This window comes from Pogona vitticeps, chromosome 2, assembly GCF_051106095.1.
Source record: "Pogona vitticeps strain Pit_001003342236 chromosome 2, PviZW2.1, whole genome shotgun sequence".
Taxonomy (NCBI): Eukaryota; Metazoa; Chordata; class Lepidosauria; order Squamata; family Agamidae; genus Pogona; species Pogona vitticeps.
In genome coordinates, this window is record NC_135784.1 from 34,500,994 (window position 1) to 34,523,506 (window position 22,513).

A 22,513-nucleotide genomic window follows, 5' to 3' on the forward strand; every position below is an offset into this window, starting at 1 on the left:
AAAACCAGCCCCTCCTTCCTTCCCTCTGCTTTACATCCAATTACAGTACTCATCCAGCATGAAAACTGCCCTTTCGGCACACACAGTGCTGCAAATGAGCCTCACGCCGCTCAGAGGCAGGCTGCAGGGCTCCAGCGATGAGCAGGAATGAGTCATGACAGCTGAAGGCAAGAGGGAACTGCGAAGCACGAACAGGCATTGAGCCCCTGCTGTTCCACGCCAGCAAACAATTCACCTCTAATTGCTTGCAGTGATGACAGGCAGCTTGCTCCCCATTCTTTTGGATCAGTCTAAATGTGCAACAGCAGTCCTCTCCCCATGCTGGACAGAGGTGCTGAAAAGGTCTCCAGGGAGACAGGCGTTGTTACTTAAGAATGGCAAGGTTTGGATAGAGGATGCAAATGCAGCCATAGGGCCTTGGGCACAATCTATCTGCTCAGTCTACCTCCAGGATCTGTTGGGAGAAGTTTAACAATAAAGCACCTCATCACCATCATGAGAATTGCACATTGACACAAGCCAAGCACACTGTTGTACCTTACCTGAGGATGAACAATGGTGTCCGAATCATTCAGTCGAATGTTGTCATCAATACATATGTGGTGGACGCTTGTATCATGAGGGTCAATCCAAAGGGGCTTCCCACCTCGGATGGAGAACTGATTCCTGGCCCACCTAGAAGACAGGCAACCAAACGTAAGCAAGGTCTTTCTCACGTCAATGATTTTTCCCTTTAAAAAAACAACAGCCAGACACCAACCCATCTATTCTGCTGCTTCCATTGCAAGAAAGAAAAAGCGGGAAGAAATGGAAACAAAGGTGCAAAACATTTCCACAAATAGTAGTGAGTGCTCGTAAGGCCAAGGTACATTCTTCCTACATACAGATATGAAGACTCTTAATAATGTACACTGTACAATTCATTCTGTTTTGAGAATCTCAGAATATAGTATGATTCTGAAATAAATTAAAGCATTCTCTGACAGATAAAGAGGTTACTTACCTGTAACTCTGGTTCTTTGAGTGGTCATCTGTGAATTCACACTAATGGGTTAATCTGCTCTTGTGCAGAGCAGCCTCAGAACTTTCCAGAGCTTGAGAACTTGGTGCCGGGACCTCCCACATGCTGCCCTTAACCCCACCCCCGGCACTGAGTGCCTCCGTTCCATAGAACCATCCGCCACTGCACAGCATGGAAAGCGCTCACATGACAGACAGCAAGGAGGAAAGGTGAGGAGTGTAAATTCACAGATGACCACTTGAAGAACTAGAGTTACAGGTGCACTCTTAGAAGTGCCTTGGAAGGCTACAAAGAGCCTTTTTGCAGAAAAGCGAGGTGTGAGCAACGTAATAGGAGAGAGTCCGCTTAACGTCCAGGGAATGCAATGCTCGCTCTAAAGGTGGGGCACGTGCTGGAAAAAAATTGGGCATCACAATTGGCTGGTTTAAATGAAAATAAGACGATACCTTGGGAAGGAAGGAGAGGTCTGGGTAGAGAGTCACCTTGTCGGGATGGAATTGGAGGAAGGACAGGTCCACTCTCAGGGCCACCATTTCTCCTGCTTGCTGTGCCGAAGTGATGGCAAGGAGAAAGGCAGTCTTCAAGGTCAGGAGATGGTCCGGCATTGTAGCCAAGGGTTCAAAGGGAGGCTTCATAAGCCGATTCAGGACAAGCTGGAGTGACCATTGCGGAGTTAGAGGCCTATAGGCTATGCATATATTCTTCAATCCCCACAAAAACTGTTTCAAAGTGGGGTGTCAAAAAAGAGAGGCTGCATGAGAAGAGGGTGGCTGATGGGCCATTATAGTGGCCATATACACCTTTAGAGTCGAGTGGAAGAGACCACAACGAAACAGGTGAAGCAGGCACTGGAGGACCGCAGTGAAGGACATCGGGCTTACAGGTAAGTGGTGGGATGACACAAACTTGCAGAAAGCTTTCACGTATAGGCATATGACAAGGAGACAGAGTGCTTACGCGCACAACTGAGAACTTCAGCTATAGAGAGGGAAGCCTCCACGCCACCAAGTGAAGAGAGTCCAAGTCTAGATGGAAGATTTTGCCATTCCCTGTGCAAATGTCCCAGGTCAACAGGTGGGGAATGGATGCCAGGTGGATGTATTCCAACACCCTGTCACAGAGTGCAGAGAACCACGGCTGGTGAGGCCAATAGGGGGATAAGAGGATGACATTTGTGTTGTCCTGCCGGATCTTGATAATGGTTCTCTGAAGAAGTGGGATTGGAGGGAACATGTAGAGCAGGTCTGAGGACCAGCTGATCATGGAGACATCCCCCAGGGAGAGTTGGCCCACCCCTGCCCAGGAGCAGTAGCAGCTGCACTTCTTGCTGTTCCATGACGCAAAGACATCCACTTGTGGGGTGCCCCACGGATGGCAAAGCCAATGAAAGATAGTATTGTCTAGGGCCCATTCATGAGAACAGGACTGGAGCCGGCTGAGGTGGTCCGCCTGGGCATTCCTCTGGGCTGCCACACGAACCGTCACCGGGTAGATGTGGTGGACAAAACACCATTCCCAGAGACCGACGGCTAGATAGAGCAGCAGGAGCAAGTGGGTGCCCCCCTGCTTGTTGATATAGAATACTACCATCATGTTATCCATTACAACCTGAACCACTCGACCGGTTAGGCAACGCTTGAATGCTTGAAAAGCCTAGGTAATTGCCAGGAGCTCAAGATGACTGATGTGGAGGCGTGCTTCCGTCGAAGACCAAAGACTGTGTATCGTGAGGGACTCCAGGTGTGCACCTCAACCTGTTCAGCTGGTGTCTTTAGTTAGCTGAATAGAGGGGGACAACTGGCCAAAGGACCTTCCTACCATCAGACTGGGCAGTAGATCCCACCAGGATAATTGGGCGGCCAGTTCCACCATGACGTGCAGAAGCTTGATTGGAGGATTGAGCACTACAGCGAATAGGGAGGGGTACCACACTTGAAGCGACCTCATTTTCAAACAGGCATGCTGTACCATGGCTGTGGTATATGCTACGGGGCCAAGCAGCCACTGAACTTGAAAGGCTGGTACCCAAGCTCCCCAGCGGAAAGAGTGTAACATGGACCGGATCTTTGAAATCCTGTCCAGAAGTAGTGAGACTCGACCTGACAAAGCATCCAGAACAGTCACAATATAAGCAATTCGCTGAGTGGGACGAACTGTTGACGTCTACAAATTGACCTTCAGACCTACGGTTGATAGCAGAGATAAAGTTAGTGTCGTATCTCACTTGGCCTGGGCCTCAGACAGCAGCCAGTCATCCAAGTAAGGAAACACCGTGATACCTTGGAGATGCAAATGCGCTGCCACAGGGGCTAAGCACTTCATGAACAACCATGGGGCAGTCGGCAACCTGAAGAGGAGGGCTTTCAATTCGTATGTCACTCCTCCAATGCGAAGAATAAGCTGGGAGTAAGAAGTATAGTCCTCAGATGGAGAGGGAGGATGATTCTCCACGACACCAGAACTGGGCGTGGGAACATTGGGAGGTAAGTCTTCCTCCCCGCCTGAGGCCAGTGAATCAGAGTCTAACGTCTCCTGGTCGATACATGGGGAATAATCTCCCCGACTGGGCTGCGGATAGTAGGTGACGGTATCGACTCAGGTTACCAGTCTACCTACATCTCTTCTAGGGCACTGGGCTGGAGACTGAAGCTACTCCAGAGCCACCTGTGCACTCTCAGGGTCCGATACCAGACGATAAACTGCAGGACCATAATCCAGAGGCAGATGCCTCTTATGGGGCTGCGGCGGTAGAGGAGGATAGAAATCACCCTAAGTACCTGCAGGGCAATCCTCAAAACACTGATATTGAGGGGGAGAGGTTGATGGCGAGAGTGAATAGGGATGGTAGTAACAATGACAATAGTACGAACCTGTAGGCCCTTGGATAGGAGTGCAAATTGGGCTTGAAGTTGTAAGTTGGGCTTGAAGTCGTCAGGATCAAAGCACGGCGGATGGTCATAGTAGCTCAATCTCCTATAGCGCTCGTGATCGTGACCAGGGACCAATCGATGCCGAGGGAGCTCAGGCTCGTGCGGTGGCTCAAGGTGCTGTGACTTGTGTGTTCTCTTCCTAGGCACCTTCATCAGTACTGATTCCAGCAGCAAGATGGAGACATGCCGCCCAATTGAGCCTGGAGGAGTTTGCAGGCTAGTCTGTGCCAATTATACTTCTGCAGAGGTGTTGCCCCAGTTAGGAGAGTAGCTGAGGCATGGGGATGGCGAGGCCTCTGGCACTGGGGGCGGACCATCTTCGTCCCCCAATGGTAAGCTAAGGCATACTGATTGCCACTGGGATGTATCCGGTGTCGAAGCTAATTTATCTGCCAAGTGACCTAGTTCCGGAGCCTTCTTTTTCTTCTTTGGGGCCCGATTCTGAGGGAGGCTTCGGTGTCAATTTCATAGCTGTTGACCTCAAGCCTGAGGAAGACGCCTGGTGCTTGGCTGCCATTTTAGAACCCTTCTGGGCTTTAGGAGGTGGTGGCGAACCCAAGACCGAGGGCTGTCGCTTCACCTGTGGTACCTCTGGGGTTGGAGACAGAGAGTTTTCCCAGAGAAAAGAACAGAGGCATTGAAGCCTCCATTTCAAAGCTGGTTCAGTGAAGTTTTTACACACCCCACAAAGGGCCAGCTGGTGTTCCTCCCCAAGACATCATCATAGGCATCCTTCAGTCTTGAGAGACTATGGTAACATGCTCTAAATCGAGGAGTGTCCTCTCCAGAGCATGAAGCCTGGGTAAAGTAATATGGAGGATAGGCTGTTACCCAAGCAGAAGATCCCCCCTCTCCACGTTGCTGAAATCGTCCAATGGAAAGGCAAGAGCCAATACGACTGGTTCCAGCAACGTCGCAGGAGTTGGCAGAACGACACGAACTGCCTCCGGAACTCCAGCTCTGGATTTTGCCTCTAGATTAACTCCTGAACCCTTTTCATGAGTGGATATAGCCGCAAGGCAGTGGAGGTTTGAAATCGGAGTTTTCCTTCTCCTAGATGGGCTGCCTTCCATGGCTGACGAGCCCCACCTACCCAGCCTGCTCTTTAATAGTGCAGAAGTATGACCCAACCCTTAAAACTTTCCTGCCTCCCAGGTGTATGCAAATCTAATTGGCTTTCCTATTTACCATATTACGGCCAGAGATACAATCAAAGAATTTGAGAATTTTGTGTGCCGTTAGGCCCAGGGTCCTGGGACATGCTCATTTAAAGCAGAAATCCCCACCCACTAGGCCCCACCTCCAGGCCATGTGGTGGGGGAGACAAAAAGAAAACCCAGGAAAAAAAACTCAGCAAAATCTCCATGCAAACATACCTGGCCTTCAGCCTCAGCCCAGCTTCCTAGAGAAAAAGGCCCAGGGTCCTGGGACATGCTCATTTAAAGCAGAAATCCCCACCCACTAGGCCCCACCTCCAGCCCATGTGGTAGGGGAGACAAAAAGAAAACCCAGGAAAAAAACTCAGCAAAATCTCCATGCAAACATACTTGGCCTTCAGCCTCAGCCCAGCTTCCTAGGGAAAGCTGGGCGGAGGCTTTGCCCAAGACAAAACAAACAACAAAAGTGTCCCTCGGAGAGAGCAATCTTGTTGGGGCAGCTCTTGCACCTCTTAAAGAGGCCCGGAGCGGCCATAAACAACGCTACGGCTCTCCTAACACAACTAACAGTCTTGTTTTATTCTTTTAGTCAAACTCACAGCTTTTAATCAACAAAAACAAGTCATGCCAGACTAATTTGATCTCTTTTTTGATAGAGTTACAGGCCTAGAGGATGACGGGAATGCTGTGGATGTAACATATCTTGATTTCAGTACGGCCTTCGACAAGGTTCCTCATGACATTCTTGCAAAGAAGCTAGCAGAATGCGGGATAGATAGTGTTACTGTTAGGTGGATTTGTAATTGGCTGACTGACCAAGTGATAGCAATGGTTTCAAATTACAGGAAAAGAGACTCCATCTGAACATTAGGAAGAACTTCCTGACGGTCAGAGCTGTCTGGCAGTGGAATAGGCTGCCTCGAAAGGTGGTGGAGGCTCCTTCTTTGAAGGTTTTTAAACAGAGGCTGGATGGCCTTCTGTTGGGAGTACTTTGATGGACGTTCCTGCATGGCGGAGGGTTGGACTGGATGGCCTCAGTGGTCTCTTCCAACTCGATGACTCACAGCAAAGAAGAATTGCTGAAAGATCTGAAACGAAGCCAGGGAGGTCCAAAGAGAAGGTAAGGAAGGTAAGTGAATGAAAAATAGCACAGAGGTTCCTAATGAGGTGCTGCTGCAGCGGCAGCAAAAAAGGAATTGAGACACTTAACCCATTAGTGTGCATTCACAGAGAACACGAAGAAGAAGGAATTCTTAAAGAATGAAATATTTATAGCTGACAGTGGAAACTTTATAATTGGGGCAATTCATTCCTGTTAATTGGATTCCTCAAAAGCGCCAACCCTAGCTGCTGCATAGAAAAAAAATGCTGAAAATCTCCAGAAGAGGAGGTGGCTTGCTAGTAGTCATGTGCATTGAATTAAAGAATTCATAGAACTGGAAGGGATCATCTAGTACAACTCCATACTCAATAAAAACTCTGCAAGACAGATGTAGCATGTCTGAAAGGTGGCTGGCTGACCAGTCTTCGTTTAAATATATTCAGCAAAGAAAAATCCATCTCCTTCCAAGGCAGACTTTTTCACTGTCAGAAAAGCCCTAACCATCAGACAATTCTCCTAATATTTAGTCAAAATCTGCTCTCCTGGAATGCCCACTCATTAGTTCTAATCTTGATTTTTGCTGTAAGACTGCCTCAGTGTTTGAATAGCCAACCACCTTAATATATTTGAAGGCAGCGATCAAGTCTCTCCCTTAATTTTCTTTTCTCCTGACTAAATATACCCAAACATCCTACATAAGGCTTGGTTCCCAGCCCCCTTCACAATTCTGGTTCACCTCCTCTAAAAACAGTACAAATAGATCATAAAATACTGCAGGCTTTCATATTATGTGCAACCTTGTATTCTCGTTAAGTTACCAGATGACTTGATAGTTTTTCTAGATCAGTAATGAGAAGTTTGCTCACAGCTGCAGACGGTTCATGCTGCATGGTGTGAAGCAGGTGAATTAACCGCAAGAGAATTGCCTAGATTTTAGACAGAGGAAGGCTTTTTTATTGATGGGAGTTTTGCCTGGAGGAGGCAAGATAGGATCCTAAATCCATATTATAAACCAACAACAGCAGGGCACAAGTGTTGTTAAATGGACCCTAAAGAACCAATAATAAGTTCTCACTTTAAACAAGGACTTCTAGGTGTTTTGGCAGACAACTCAGTAAGGAAAGAAAGAAAGATGAAAACAACAGCATGACACAGCAGGAACATCTGGCTGAAATCAGGAAATAAAAGGATAGTTGCCTTAGAGACCTGGCCATTCACCTGGCTCATAAGAAACAAGGTCACAACAGATTATTCTTTAACTTGCAGGAAAAGGCAAGTAGAAATCCATATACTACACAGGATGAATTTTTAAAAATCAGGCAAGATTTCTCAGTGTCTAAGCAAATAACTATCAACATCAGAAACAGAACTGCATCACCCACCAGAGCAGACCTGAGCAAAGTGTGGCCCGTGGACAGTTTTGAACATCAAAACCATTTATAGCTTTTTGTCTAAAGTTGATCAATTGCTCAATCTGAAACCTCTTTAGTATTTGTGAAGATTAACAAGTTTAAAATAAAAACAATCATAACATCGTTAGGAAGAACAACCTTCCTCGTCAGGAAGAACAACCTTCATAACACGGCCAAAGAGCCCAAAAAATCCACAACAACCAGAGCCCGAAAAACCCACAACGACCAATCATAACATCACTGTTTCATTTTATTTTTAAGTAAAGTTGGTTCCGCCGTGGAGCACAGTTCAGATTTTTCATGTCCTCCCCCCCCCCCACAGAAATCAATTGCCCACCCCTGCACCAGAGAGATAGAGAAAAACCAAATTGTTTAGTTTCTCACCAATCGAAGTGGTCCTGGAAGCCACAGATACCTTCCCTGGAGCTGAAATACGCATATATTTTCCTACCACCATCTTCAGTGGAGACTTTCTCTTTTCCATGAGTCAACACCACTTTTCGCTTGCTGCAACGTATTGTTCCAGGCTGGGGGTTGATGGGCAACTAACATGTGTGTGACAGAGAGAGAGAGATGAGAAAACTTGTTTGAAATAGCAAAACCTGACATGCTTCACTATCTTACATCAAGCCCTAAATAGCTAGCCAGAGACCATCAAAGCAGAAAGGAACTGGGGATGAACTAACTATTAAGATCTGCGTGTTCCACCCCATGAACAAGGACTATAAATCAGTACCACCATTGATATTAAGGACAAGACTACAAGGTGGAGAAACTTAGGTTTTGGAACATACGTGGGGACTGCTATCGCGTTTTGATTTATAAATTTATTTATTTTTTAATTTAATTAATTTAAATTAAGTTAATTTAATAATTTTTTTTCTTTAATTATTTTATTCTGATTATTATTAATGACTGACTCTACTTTGTCTCTTATATGTTTCTTTACTGATGTATTTTATTTTTATTATGTTGTATTGTATAATTAATTTTTTTTTTTTTGTTATTTGTGTTATTTACGTTACGTCATTAGCCTTTCCCCTTTTTTCTTCCCCTTCTTTCCTCCCCCCCTTTTTTTCGTCATGGAATGGAAGGCCTGCCCTCCCAGCGAGGGGCCCCAAAACATCTCCGTGATTACGGGTAGAGGGCGGTATGGCGTTGGCTCCGTCCCTACTCGTGTCAGAAGAACGGCGAACAGATGCTTAAAGGCTGTTCGTTGCTCTGAGACGGAGACCAACCCCCAGTACCGAGGTAGTCAGACCAGTCAGCCCTCCACTCTACGCCTGGTGTTGTTGAATGCCAGGTCTGTATCTAACAAGGCCCAGCTAATTTACGACCTCATTCTGGAGGAAGATGCAGACCTGGCTTGCATAACCGAAACATGGATTGGCGGAGAGGGGGGTCCCCCCCTCGCTCTCATCTGTCCGCCCGGTTATGCTGTCCAACACCAGGGTAGACTGGAGGGTCGGGGGGGGGGGAGTAGCCATTGTTTATAAATCCATCTTGGAGGTAGCTAGGCGCTCCTCGGTGGTAAAGCCGGGTCTTGAGGCTCTCCACGTGTCGATTGGGGCCAGGGACGGTATTGGGATCTTGCTGGGTTACCGTGCTCCCCGCGACCCAGCCATTTCCCTACCGGAGCTGGCGGACTTTGTCTCCGCAGCACTGTTGGGCTCCCCGAAGCTATTGGTTTTGGGGGACTTTAACGTGCATGCGGGGGCAGAGGTTTCCGGGCCAGCTCTTGAGTTCCTGGAGACCATGGCCTTCTTGAACATGTCCCAACATGTCAACGGCCCCACACACGTGGGTGGTCATACATTAGACCTGGTCTTTTCCACCAATGGGAGCGAGAGTGATCCGATGGTGATTGACCTTGAGTCGGTACCCTTGTCATGGTCGGATCACCACCTAATAAAATGCACCCTCAAAATGGCTCTCCCCCCTCGCAGGGAGCAGGGACCTATTGTTATGGTCCGCCCTCGAAGGCTGCTGGATCCGGTTGGATTCCAGGAAGCCATGAGACGGGTTACGGCTGACCTGGCTGGCGCTCCTGTCGAGGCTCTGGTCGACGGCTGGTTTACCGCCGCGACTAGTGCCGTAGACACGATTGCTCCTGAACGCCCTCTCCGCCGCAGAGATCGCCCGGCGCCCTGGTATAACCAGGATCTCCAGACATCGAAGCGGGTCAGGAGACGGCTAGAGCGCAAGTGGAGAAAGGACCCGACGGATTTCAATTGTATAGCTGTCAAGGTCGCTACTAACCTTTACCTAGCGAAAGTAAAGGCTGCTAGTCGAACATATCTCGCTAACCGGATAAGCGAGGCTGCTAACCAGCAGGCGGAATTATTCCGTATAGTACGCGACCTATCCGGAATTGGTCCGAGTGATGGGCCTCCCCCTAGTTTTTCACCGGACCAATTTGCAGCATTTTTTAAATCAAAAGTGGAGGCCATCCGCCGGGACCTCTCACCTTTTTTGAATACAGTGAGTCGAGCAGAGATGTCCAGCGCTCCGTCTTGCCCGGTGACCTTTGACTCTTTTCAGCCTGTTACGCCCGATACTGTGGCCAGGGCACTTGACCGCTGTCGTGCCACCACCTCCTCTTTGGACCCTTGCCCGGCCTGGCTAATCAAGGCAGCCAGGCCTTCAACAACGGAATGGGCTACTGTAATAATTAATGGGTCTTTCCTTGAGGGCAGATTTCCTTCTGCCCTCAAGGACACACTCATTAGGCCCATCAGAAAGAAACCGAGCTTGGCGGCGGACGAAATTGGCAACTATAGGCCCGTCGCCAATGTTTCTTTCTTAAGCAAGGTAGTCGAGAGGGTGGTGGCCGATCAGCTTCAGGCGCTCCTGGATGAAACAGATGCCCTGGATCCATTCCAGTCGGGCTTCAGGCCGCGCCACGGTACAGAAACGGCATTGGTCGCCCTGTGTGATGACCTATTGAGGGAGGCCGACAGGGGCAAACTGTCTCTGCTGGTCCTCCTCGATATCTCAGCGGCCTTTGATACCATTGACCACGGTATCCTCCTGGGGAGGCTCTCTGAGTTAGGAATAGGAGGCCGGGCTCTGGCCTGGCTCCGTTCCTTCTTGGAGGACCGCCCCCAGAGAGTACAGCTTGGGGAGAGAGTCTCGGCCCCGTGGAGCCTCAATTGTGGGGTTCCACAGGGGTCGATCATCTCCCCAATGCTGTTTAATATCTATATGAGGCCGCTGGGTGGGGTCATCAGGGGGTGTGGAGCACAGTGCCATCAGTATGCGGATGACACGCAGCTCTACATCTCCTTTTCACCTACCGCAGGAGATGCCGTCCTGTCCCTCCAGCGCTGCCTGGGGACCGTACTGGAATGGATGCAGGAGAACGGGCTGAGGCTGAACCCGGACAAGACGGAGGTACTAAAGGTGGGCGCCCCCACAATAGGGGATCTGGGAAACTCCCTCACTTTTGGGGGGGTGACCCTGCCCGCCAGGGACGGGGTCCGCAGCTTGGGGATCCACCTAGACCCGGCGCTCACTATGGAATCCCAGGTGGCGTCCGTGGTCCGCTCCGCCTTCTTCCACCTTAGGCGGATAGCCCAGCTGCGATCCTACCTTGATGTTGGGGCGCTCACTACCTTGGTGCATGCGCTCGTAATCTCAAGATTAGACCACTGTAATGCGCTCTACGTGGGGCTACCTTTGGGACTGCTGCGGAAATTACAGGTGGTGCAGAATGCGGCGGCCAGATTACTTAGTGGAGTGAGAAGATACCAGCATATCTCCCCCACCCTGGCCGCTTTGCATTGGCTGCCCATCCGTTTCCGCATCAACTTCAAAGTGTTGATGCTTGCGTATAAAGCCCTAAACAGTTTAGGACCTCGATACTTGGCGGAACGCCTCCTCCCACCTAGATCTACCCGTGTCACTCGTGCGAGCCAGGAGGTGAGACTGAGGAGCCTAACGCCGAGGGAGGCCCGGAAGGAAAAGACTAGAAATCGGGCCTTCTCGGCGGTGGCTCCTCGTCTCTGGAACGATTTACCCCCTGAGATTCGCGCGGCTCCCTCGCTGGGTATTTTTAAGAAACAATTAAAAACTTGGATGTTTAGGCAGGCCTTCCCAACAGATAATTCCTGACGATTTTTCCCTACCCTATAGCTTTCCTATCTCGTTTAATAATTTCTTCTTTTCTTTTCCCTTTTGTTATGTTATATGATTATATGAATTTTATTGTTTTATTCTTATGTTGTTAGCCGCCTAGAGTGGTCCTCACACGACCAGATAGGCGGGATATAAATAAAATAAATAAATAAATAAATAAATCAATCTGAAGAGAGAGAGGCCGTATTCTCTGAAAGAACAGAGACTCAAGGTTGCCAAGCCTCAGAAACCTCTCATGCTACATGGAAACAGGAAGAGGCTGTTGGCAGTTCCACTGCCCAGAGTTTGGGGAACGTTGCTTCTGTTGTTTTCTTCTGTACAGACGATCTCCCCCATGAACAAACTGTGTGGAAGTCTGGAGCTCAAACCCGCCCCCCCCCCGGATCAGTCAAAAGTCCATAGAATCCAGCACCCTGTTTCCAACAGTGGCCAGCCCTTTGAGAAGGATGCTGTACTCATCTGTTGTACCCTCCCATAATCCAATGATTAGACTCTCCTATTCCTAAACACAGGCTGGAACTGTATCAACTGGAGAGGTTCTACACTAGAATGGAATACCAAGCATTGACTGCATGGATCTGGGTGCAAATGCCAATTCAGCCACAAAGTTCACTTGTTCACTCCATGTGACCCATTCACTCCCTAATCTACTTTACTGGGTTGATTCTAAGGATAAAATAGGGGACCTCCCCAGAAACTCTGCCCTGAGATCCTCAGTTGAAAGGAAAAATAGAAGTCTAAGAAATAAAATATATAATATTGTTCTACTTTGTCCCATTTAACAGACCCTCTCTCTTACTTGCCTTTCTCTGCGATTTCATGGACTAGACTTTTTTGGGGGGTGTCTTTTTGGGTAATGAAAATTGAGTTTTTCCGAGAGTTCAACGAAAACCATAAGAATTCTGCATTTGAGAACAATATCCTCAACTGCGTTTCATAATCCAGGCTTTTCTGTCACTATAACACAAACAAAGGCCCCATAACTCTCAAATCCAGAGTTCCAGATATGCACAATTATTTTCACTTTTTATCAGAGATCTACTTGACTAATGCTGGATTTCTTTTTTGTTCCACAGCCCTGGAACAGAGGAAAGAGAAACTTCTAACTGTGGCACGTTTTCTCTCGCAATGTGCCTCAGGGTAAAGAAAAGAGGGGGAGAATCAGAGAGGCTAAATCTAAATCTCACAGGGGACCAGTTATCATACACAGAACCAGCAAGAAACCCACAAGCATGCAAGGAAAAGACTTTATCATACTCTACTCAATAGAAAAAATGTGCAAAACTGAGCAAGCTACAGAGAAGCAAATGTGGGCTTCTTAATAATATGCAACAGTCACACTCTTCAGTTAGAGCCCTTCAGCTAAGCAATCTGAATGGGCCGGTAAGGTGGTCAAAGCAGTAGCCCCCCCCCCAAAGAAAATAAGCGACAGCAGGAAGACATCCAACTTGTTTTCTGCCCACTCACCGAGATGTCCCGCAGAGCCGGGAAGTTAGGATGCTGCCCCTCCAGGGCGCAGTGCACCGCCTGCAGGACACGGGGCAGGTCTGTGCCAAAGGTGCGCAAGATCACAGCAAACTGCCTCCCTTCCTGGTGCAGGCTCTCCAGGAGACAGAAGAAGGAAGGCAGCACTAAGTGGTAGTGCTTGGCTTTCTTGTCTTTAATGGAGAGCAACAGGTGGGGTTGGCCTTGCCATTCCAGCAGCTGCAGGTAGCGCCTGTGAAGGTCTCGAAACTGCCGCCCCAGGGATGTGTCAGTGAATGTGGTGTTGCGGCCGTACTGGGAGTAAAAACTCACAGCTCCGTTGCACGGAGGAAGCAAAGAGGGGGACTCACTGAGCCACTGCCACTCACCTGGAACAGAAAAGAAGGGAGCAGGGAGAGGCCACAGAGCTCCACGTTAAAATAATCTCTCTCTCTCTTCTATTATCCCTTCCCTTACGTCAGTACACTGACACCCTATGGGGACAACACAATGTCAGTACATTAATCATGTTAATATTTTAAATTTTGTTATCTGTACTGTACGAGTATCCCTCTTCACTTGGGTCACTATGCATATTGTGTCTATTGAAGAGTGATCACCAGAGGTCCAGAAGGTGCGCACACACCCCATCCCTAGGCCTGGGAGTTCTGCACCTGCTTATACAACCTCAACTCCAAAACTATGTTCTGACAAAAATTGCTTTCTAGAAACTGAAAGAAGTCCCCTTTGGCATGCTAGTGACGATTTTTAAAAAATATCCACTGTTTTTTAAAAAATGAGGGAACCTGCTGCTCTAGACCCCTTCAAGACATGGTAGAATTGGCCTTCATGCCCTTAAAATGGCACAATAGGATTTTTTGAGCCTTCTCCTCCCTTAAAAATATTGGAGTAGGCTGGGTCCTGCATTTGAACTCTATAGGTTGCCTATATAGACTTATGGTGAAACACTTCACTCCATATGTTTAAACAAATATGTTGCAATTCATATCTCACTTTTTACAATGAAATAAATCTGTTAGTCTTTGAGGTGCCACAATACTTTTGTTTTTATTTTGGTTATGTCATATATGTCAGCCATTTATCACACGTCCCATACCAAAACTTCCAGATTTATATTTAAGTCTCTCTCCTGTTCCATCCTAACAATTGTCCTGCAGTCCTTTTCCTCCTCCCTCCGTGAATATTTTCAATGGTGTAATGTAATGAAGATCTGACAACAGGTACACACATGATTTGAGTCTGTTCCGTAGTGACTTCCCACTGGATCAAGACCATTTTGCATATTACTATGTATTCTTTTGGAATGATCACTGATGTTTATCAAAATTCCCTGTCCTCTGGGAACTGTTAAACAAATAATGTAAATGGATCCCCTTATAATAGCAAAAAGACATCTCAGAAATGTGTCTATTTATAGGGATTAATTTTCTCTGTATTTATTATTTTTATAAGCCATTGCGCATATACTGACCCAAATATGTCAGTCTTGCTAACTTAATCCCTACTTTTTGCAATGTTTGTATCAGTTATATATATGTTCAGTTAATACAAGTACATATAAAAACAAATAGTATAGTACAGTGGTTAGAGCAACAAACTAGGTGCATGAAGAAGTAGGTTCAAATCCCCACCCAACCCTAAATCTCCCTGGGGTGGCCTTGGGCCAGTCATTACATCTTCTTTGTATTTACTTTGAAGGAGTTCCCCTGATTTCTCCTTATTCCCAAACATAACACTTTCTTTGCATCTTGGCCTTATGTCTGAAACAGCCTTTGCCAAATTATTAAATTAATATATTATTTATTAAAATACTTATATTCTTCCTTATATTAAAAGATTCCAGGGTTGATTATAGGCAATAAAACAATTTAAAAAACAATAACAAGTTGAAATGTCTTGAAAGTCTACAGGGCTGTCACACAGGGAACATAACCTGTATTCCTATTTTTCCAGGACATCACTAATATGAAATCAGGTAAGCATCAATAGTCTAGAAGAGAAGGCACCTAAAGCCAAGCTTGATTGCTAAATGTGTGTTCATTCAGGTTCTTGGTGCATATGTGTACTGTACACGCATGCCCATGGAAGAAAAAGAGATTGTAATGACTTTAACCTAATTCTGCAAAGACCAGCTATACGTAAATAAGCTTAGGTAAGGGAGAAACACAGGCTTTAACTGCTGTTTTGATAAGATTAGCTATAAGGAGAACAAAAGAACTCGATCTATAAAGAGATCTGGGTCGTGGGTGGCATAATAGGTGCAGCAGAATTTTGTCTTTCAGCAGAGAAACACTTTAGATCAAAACATATTCTTGCTACAATCCTAGCCCTCCCACGCATCTCTGCTCAGAGCCAATACAGAGTTCTGTAGAAATGATGGCCACGTTCCAGTTTAAGTGGCTTTGTTTGTACAATATTATTGTATTTCCCCAAAAATAAAACAGGGTCTTATATTAATTTTTGCTCCAAAAAACACATTAGGGCTTATTTTCAGGGGATGTTTTATTTTTTTCATGTACAACAATCTACGTTTATTCAAATACAGTCACATCCTCTTCTTCTGATAGCTGCACCATGGTGGAGGGCAGGTTTTCACTTAACTGGGGCTTATTTTGGGGGTAGGGCTTATATTACAAGCATCCTGAAAAATCATACTAAGGCTTATTTTTAGGCTAGGTTTTATTTTTGGGGAAACAGGGTAGGGGTTACACTCTCCCTAAAGGACAGAGTCCGCAACCTGGGGGTGCTCCTGGACCCCAGTCTAACACTGCAAGCCCAGGTGGACTCGGTGGCCAGAGGCACATTCCTTCAGCTGTGGAAATTATACCAGCTATGGCCCTACCTGGACGAGCGGAGTCTCATGACAGTTACACACGCACTGGTAACATCCCGCATAGATTACTGCAATGCGCTCTACATGGGGCTGCCTTTGAAGATGGTCCGGCGACTGCAACTGGTCCAGAATTGAGCTGCGAGGCTGGTGAGTGGTGCGGCCGCTAGGGAACATATCAAGCCAATTCTGTTTAAGCTACATTGGCTACCAGTTGCTGCCTGGGCCCAATTCAAAGTGCTTGTTTTGACATATAAAGCCCTAAACGGCTTGGGCCCTGGATACCTGAAGGACCACCTCCTTCCATATGAGCCTACCTGGCAGTTAAGATCTAGCCAGGGGGGTCCTTTTGAAAGAGCCGTCCCTCAAGGAGGTAAGAGGGACAGCTTGTAGACAAAGGGCCTTTTCGGCAGCTGCCCCCAGACTATGGAACGCCCTCCCGACTGAGATTCGTCTGGCGCCGACACTGATGACATTTCGGCGCCAGGTCAAAACCTTCCTGTTCCAGAAGGCTTTTAATTGAAATAATATTAGCTGTGGGTCCGATGGCAATTTTTATATATACTTTAATTGTATTTTAATTGTTTTGACTTTTTATTGTATTTTAAATGTTGTAAGCCGCTCAGAGAACTTTGGGTAGTGTGGACAGCATATTAAATAAATAAATAAATAAATAAATAAATAAATAAATAAATAAATAAATAAATAAATAAATAAATAAATAAATAAATAAATAAATAAATAAATAAATAAAATTTGCATAAATTAAGCAATATTACTTATATAATATGCAAAATGTTATGCCAGTTAAACACATTCAAGTGTTTTTATATCAATGTTTTGGTTTTGGCATTATTTATATAGGAACCCCTAATCTAAGAGAGCTAATACAGTGAACTGATTAGAGTGCTGGACTTAAGAGGCTCAAACTCAAATTCTAACTTGGTCACAAAACTTCTTGGTGTCCTTGGCCGTTCCAAACTTCTCAGTCAAAGCTATGTTACAAGGTTGCTTTCCCAATAAAATTTCAGGACAGGGGAATCATGAAAAGCAGCAATGTACGTTACGGGTGCATATAAATAAACAGTAGCCTTTTGACACACATACAGCGGCTACTTCTGGTGACTTACCTATGACATGGCTACCGTTTTCTGGCATACTTTTACATCAATAGGTGAGGAACATGCTGGGAGCTATAATCTCGCCATCCACTAGACTCTATAGAGGGCTCCTCCCAAAGAACTGTGACTCTCAGGAAGGGAGACGAATGAGGAATAAATACAGTGGTGCCTCGCAAGACATTTTAATTCGTTCCGCGAAAATCGTTGTCTTGTGAAAAAATCATCTTGCGAGGTTCCCTATGCATCGGTCTCAAAAAAAAGTCTTGCAAAGCATCGGTCTAAAAAAAGAAGTCTTGCGAAGCACGGTCACAGAAAAAACGTCTTGTGAGGCACCATAATGATCACAAAAACCAATCATCTTGCGGGTTTTTTGCCCCATGAGGCAATCGTCTAACGAGGCATCACTGTACAGTGATAAATAACCCAAAAACCCTTCATTAGGGTGGCAGTATGTATACATTTGAAGATTTGTGTTTGTGGACTGCAGCTCCTAGAATTCTGCCTGGGGAACTTTCGGAGAATTCTAGGAGTTGCAGTCCAAAAGTAAAAGAGCACACCCCTTTTGAAACACAAATCTTTGAAGAAAGGAGCACAGATTATATGAAACAAATAAGAAATAAGTGTGTATTTATTAATCCTTACTTGTTTATTGACTGATATTTATTATATCTGCATTTATTTATTAAGTGTGCGCGCACGCACGCACGCACGCACACACACACACACAGAGATATACAGTGGTGCCCCGCATGACGACGATAATCCGTTTCAGGAAAATCACTGTACAGCGAAATCATTGTCATGCAAAAACACTTTCCCCATTAGAATGCACTGAAAACCGGATAATGCGTTCCAATGGGGAAAATACCTCGTCGTCCAGCGATCCTCCATAGGGCAGCCATTTTGAGAGCGCTGATCAGCTGTTTTTAATCACTGTCTTCCAAAGCATGGGTCCGGAAAACAGCAGGAGGCCATTTTGCAAAGCTGACGATCAGCTGTAAAGATCGTTGTCTTGCGAACAGTCCGCGAAGAATGGACCAAATCATCGTAATGCGAAAAAACCCCATTGAAATGCCTGTTTTGCGAATTGCTATAGCGATCGCAAAAAGGCATCGTCCTGCGGTTTCGACGTTTTGCGGGGTCGTCGTCATGCGGGCCACCACTGTATATGATTGCAGGAAAAGGTTAAATTGTGATAGCCCTTACAGAATCAGAGACGTTGGCTAAGAATTCCAATATTCTCACTTCGAGTCCTCATGAAGCTTGCGAGCAGTAAATCTTTTGTAGTGAGTTTGTGAAAAAAATTATCTACCCACTGAACTTCAGTTTTCTAAATTGTTGGTATAAGATTGCAATGAACAAGAAGCAAACTATGCTATCTTATGTCACAGAAAATGAGACTTCGTTAAGCTGTAGTGAAAGATGGAAACAATTATTTTAGGACAACTTCCAGAACATCCCAGGCAGTGTTGCCACTTCACAAAAGTAAATTGCCCCACCTTTGATCCTTATCTGAAATGGTCTTACCTGCAGGGCTGATCTTTCCCCAGGTCACAGTAGTCAGATAATAATTGAGAGCCGTTCTAGGATCCTGATTGGTAACAGCATCCGAGACCAGGATGGTGTTGTTCAGGTCAATGTGCAGAACCAGCTTCCGTTTCTTTGGATTTAAAATTGTCTCAGAAATAGGATTAAACTGAGGGACGGCTCCTGATGACTGGCAAACCAACTGTTCATCTTTCTGTCTTTGGGGAGACTGACCACGTTGCCCTTCAGCACAATGGACAACGCTGTCCTGCTCTGAAGGACTTCTTATGTCATCTCCAAAGCCATCAGTCTCAGAATTAGAACACTCCCTTTTTTTCAGGCTGGAACTGTTGGAGAGAAATTCTGCATCCACTAGTCCAGAAATCTTCTCAGTACATAATACCACATCCTTGGGTTTCAAAGTGTTGGAACCTCTTCCGGGAATATCATCTCCTACAGGCCAGCTGCTCAAAGAGTCATCCCTCCTCGAAACACCTGGATCACTCATGGGCTTAGATTAATTATGATCACAACGGTGTCTTGGGTTCAACTGCATAGGTGAATTAATTAAACAATGGTCAAAACTTTTTATCATATTCAGTGAGATGTAGTAACCTGTAGTCCTAGGAAATACAAGCTCATCCAATTATAAGTCCCACCACGAGGAGTTTAGCAAATTATTCCACCTCAACATAAAGAACAACCAGGAGCAGTTTAATAGAACACCCTTTTGTGGCTTTTTTGAGGAAGTGTAGGATGCCAAGGTAACCAACATAATGATGAGGTTTGTCAATATCTCTCAACATGATTCATACTAAAGAATTTTTCCTTTTTACTGATGGGGAATGAAAACATAAAATTGCAAGTTTCCCAACGCCATAGAGCAAGAGATGATTCACAGCTTTAGAAAAGGCACATGATAGAGTTGTAGGATGATACTGCCCTACAAGAGAGACTATCTTATATTGAGCTAAACCATTGTGTCCTCTGGTTCAGTATTAGCTACACTGATTCACAGTAGCTCTCTAAGGCTGCAGACAAGGGCCACCCTAGACCTGTGCAGAGATGAAAGGGATTAAACACAGGATCATTGTGTTCTTCCAGTGAGCCATGGCGCTTCCTCTTTTGGCTAACTACACACTCATATACAGTACTGCCACTATTGCACTTTCAGCCATTTACATCTAAAACACATCTAATTTCATCAGTAGAGGAAGAAGGATTCCAAACATCAAATTTAAGTCCACCAAAATCACAGGGAGGGAGGGGGATCACTTTAGACTTCAGAGCATATCAGTCTTGGTAAGATTATATGACTGGTTGGATAGCCGAGTTGGAATACCCTCCTGTGGACCCTGGGGTTTTGAGTTTGATCTGATTCCTCGTTAAGGCATGTAGTAGAAGAGCTAGCCTATGTAGCCTTGGGCAAGCTCCACAGTCCTAGAGTGTTCCCAGAAGAAGGGAATGGTAAATCACATTGTGACAATTTGAAATGAAACCACAATGTCCAAAGAACTTCCCTATGTGAGTGCAGAGACATTGTCTACATATATCACCTATACTGTATATCACTGGTCACCATGCTGGAGACAAACAGCAGGAGGTGTCTGGCTTATTAATTTGATAGAAGGCAATACTGATTATGTGCCTTTTCTGCTTATCAACACAAGGACATCTGTGTTATTACCACCTACCTGTTGTTAATGACTACTTTTAAAGTAATGATTATTGTACTTTTCATACTTCATTTCCCTCTAACCCATCTATTGCACTACCCCACACCTCACTGACCCAAGCATATGCATAGCAATCTGCTGACTTGGGCAAAATAGACCATGCATATACCGTGTTTCCCCGAAAATAAGACAGTATCTTATATTAATTTTTGCTCAAAAAAAACCAAAACGCATTAGGGCTTATTTTCAGGGGATGTTTTATTTTGCAGTCATTTCATCTTCTGGTTGCTGCACAATGGTGGAGAGTGGGGTTTCACTTAACTAGGGCTTATTTTGGGGGTAGGGCTTATATTATGAGCATCCTGAAAAATCATACTAGGGCTTATTTTCAGGTTAGGTCTTATTTTCGGGGAAACAGGGTAATGAAGTGGCCAATAATCTGCAAAAGCCTATTCTGAATAAAATTCATTCATCTTTAAAATTGCCACAAGGCTCTCTTCTTTTCACAGCAGCAGATGAACAGAGCAATCTCCAGATAGCTCTTTTCCAAGAATGCATTATACTTACAAAGATGTCTGCAGATGGAAATTTAATATTATTGCATTTTTACACAGTATGCAATAAAATTATATTTACCATTTAACACCAAAAGCAATATAGACCTTTCCCTCTTATTCTATGTAAATATATATCTACTATCTGAAAAAAGTAATTACTGAATATCTTGTCATCATGACATATTTATATAATATCCTTTAAAAAAAACTACAGAAAACTATAACCTGACCTTACATGAATACAGTAAGAAGGAATGCCACTGTATTTAATGGTTCTTTTCAAGGAAACTTTCATATACCTGAACTCAAAGACTGATGTCTAGTTGCATCCACTTTCAACTGATGGTCACCAAATATTGTAGTACTTACTTAAGATAAATCTATGTGTAATATACTGTATTATTGATCATTATCACTTTTTGTATCTGGATGTTCCACAACCTATTAAGCCAACCACAAACTGAATTAAAAACCATTTTTCCAAACATCTTGCTTTCTACAGACTATGCATCGTTTTCTCATCGTATTTCACCTTAACGTCTCACCTCCCCAACTATGAAGATTGCTTTGGTGGAAGTCCTCCTCTCAGTCCCACTGCCTTCACAGACAGATGAGCAAAGATACAAAAGAGGGCCTTTTCTGTGGCTTCTCTCAAGCTAGGGAACTCCCTACTAACTACAGTAGTTTGGGTTCCTCCCTGTGATTCTCCACCAAGAAACTGGCTTTTGGGGGGGGGGGGGGCAACTGAACTGACTGCAGAGAAAGGAGCTTTCACTAGATGGCGCTGCGCTTTTTGAAATGTTCTAATTCTTTTTTACATTGGTAAACTTTGATTACTGTTAAACATTTAACCATATTTCAGTATTATAATTCGCGTTCTGAAAAAGTCCATTTTAGTAAGTACAGTAATTGGGAGAATGAATAAAATAAATATTAGCTATCAGATTTCTCTGGGGTTGTGTGTTTTCTCTCTCCCACACACAGACTTAAACATCCAAATGAAGGAGGATGCTAAACCCAGAGTTGGTATGGTTCTATAGATAGATCCAGTGCTGAACGGGCATTTGGGAAATCAAGGTTCTAGTCCTCACTCCGTCACGTAACTTGGGTTATCCTGAGCCAGTAACTTACCCTCACAGGCTGGCTGGTTGGATAAACGGGCTGGGGCAAAAGAAGAGCTAGGCACCCCCTCCTTGGGCTCAATGGCGAAATAAACAGCTATATCTCCTTGCCCCCTTCCCTCCCCCCCGTCTCTTGGTCCTATACATACAAAACCAAGAAGCGCTCCCTGCCCTCATGGAGAGAAAGAGGGTCGGCTAGAGTTCAGCTTCTGCTTATAGATCCCTCCCGCCTTGTTCCCCCGCAAGCCCCCCCCCCCGTCTCCAACAACGTTACCAAGTTACGGCAGCCCCGGCGTCCCACTTCCGCTCCGGAGACTTCTCCGCGCAACATAGAGACACTTCATTATCGACGCCTAGAAAGGTTCTTCCCGTCTCTTTCCTTTTTTTCGGGTGTCAGAAGGCTGCAGCGCCGCCTGGTGACGGGGGTTAATTTTTTT

General features: G+C 45.4%; 1 protein-coding gene across 2 annotated transcripts in view; it reads right to left on the bottom strand.

Annotated features, from left to right (window-relative positions):
* LOC110079907 (uncharacterized) overlaps positions 1–22,454 on the bottom strand; it is a 29,975-nt gene extending 7,521 nt beyond the window's left edge. Inside the window, exons 1-5 of one of the 2 annotated variants that reach the window (XM_020795367.3) lie at positions 22,351–22,454; positions 18,723–19,272; positions 13,227–13,612; positions 8,007–8,167; positions 543–675 (exon numbers count right to left, since the gene is read on the bottom strand). In XM_020795367.3, coding sequence (XP_020651026.3) covers positions 543–675; positions 8,007–8,167; positions 13,227–13,612; positions 18,723–19,230 — 1,188 coding nt within the window. In that variant the 5' untranslated portion in view covers positions 19,231–19,272; positions 22,351–22,454. Of the gene's footprint in view, positions 1–542; positions 676–8,006; positions 8,168–13,226; positions 13,613–18,722; positions 19,273–22,086; positions 22,254–22,350 lie in introns of those variants that run through there. The other variant, XM_020795368.3, reaches the window with a different exon arrangement.
* Between the last annotated feature and the right edge of the window lie 59 nt (positions 22,455–22,513).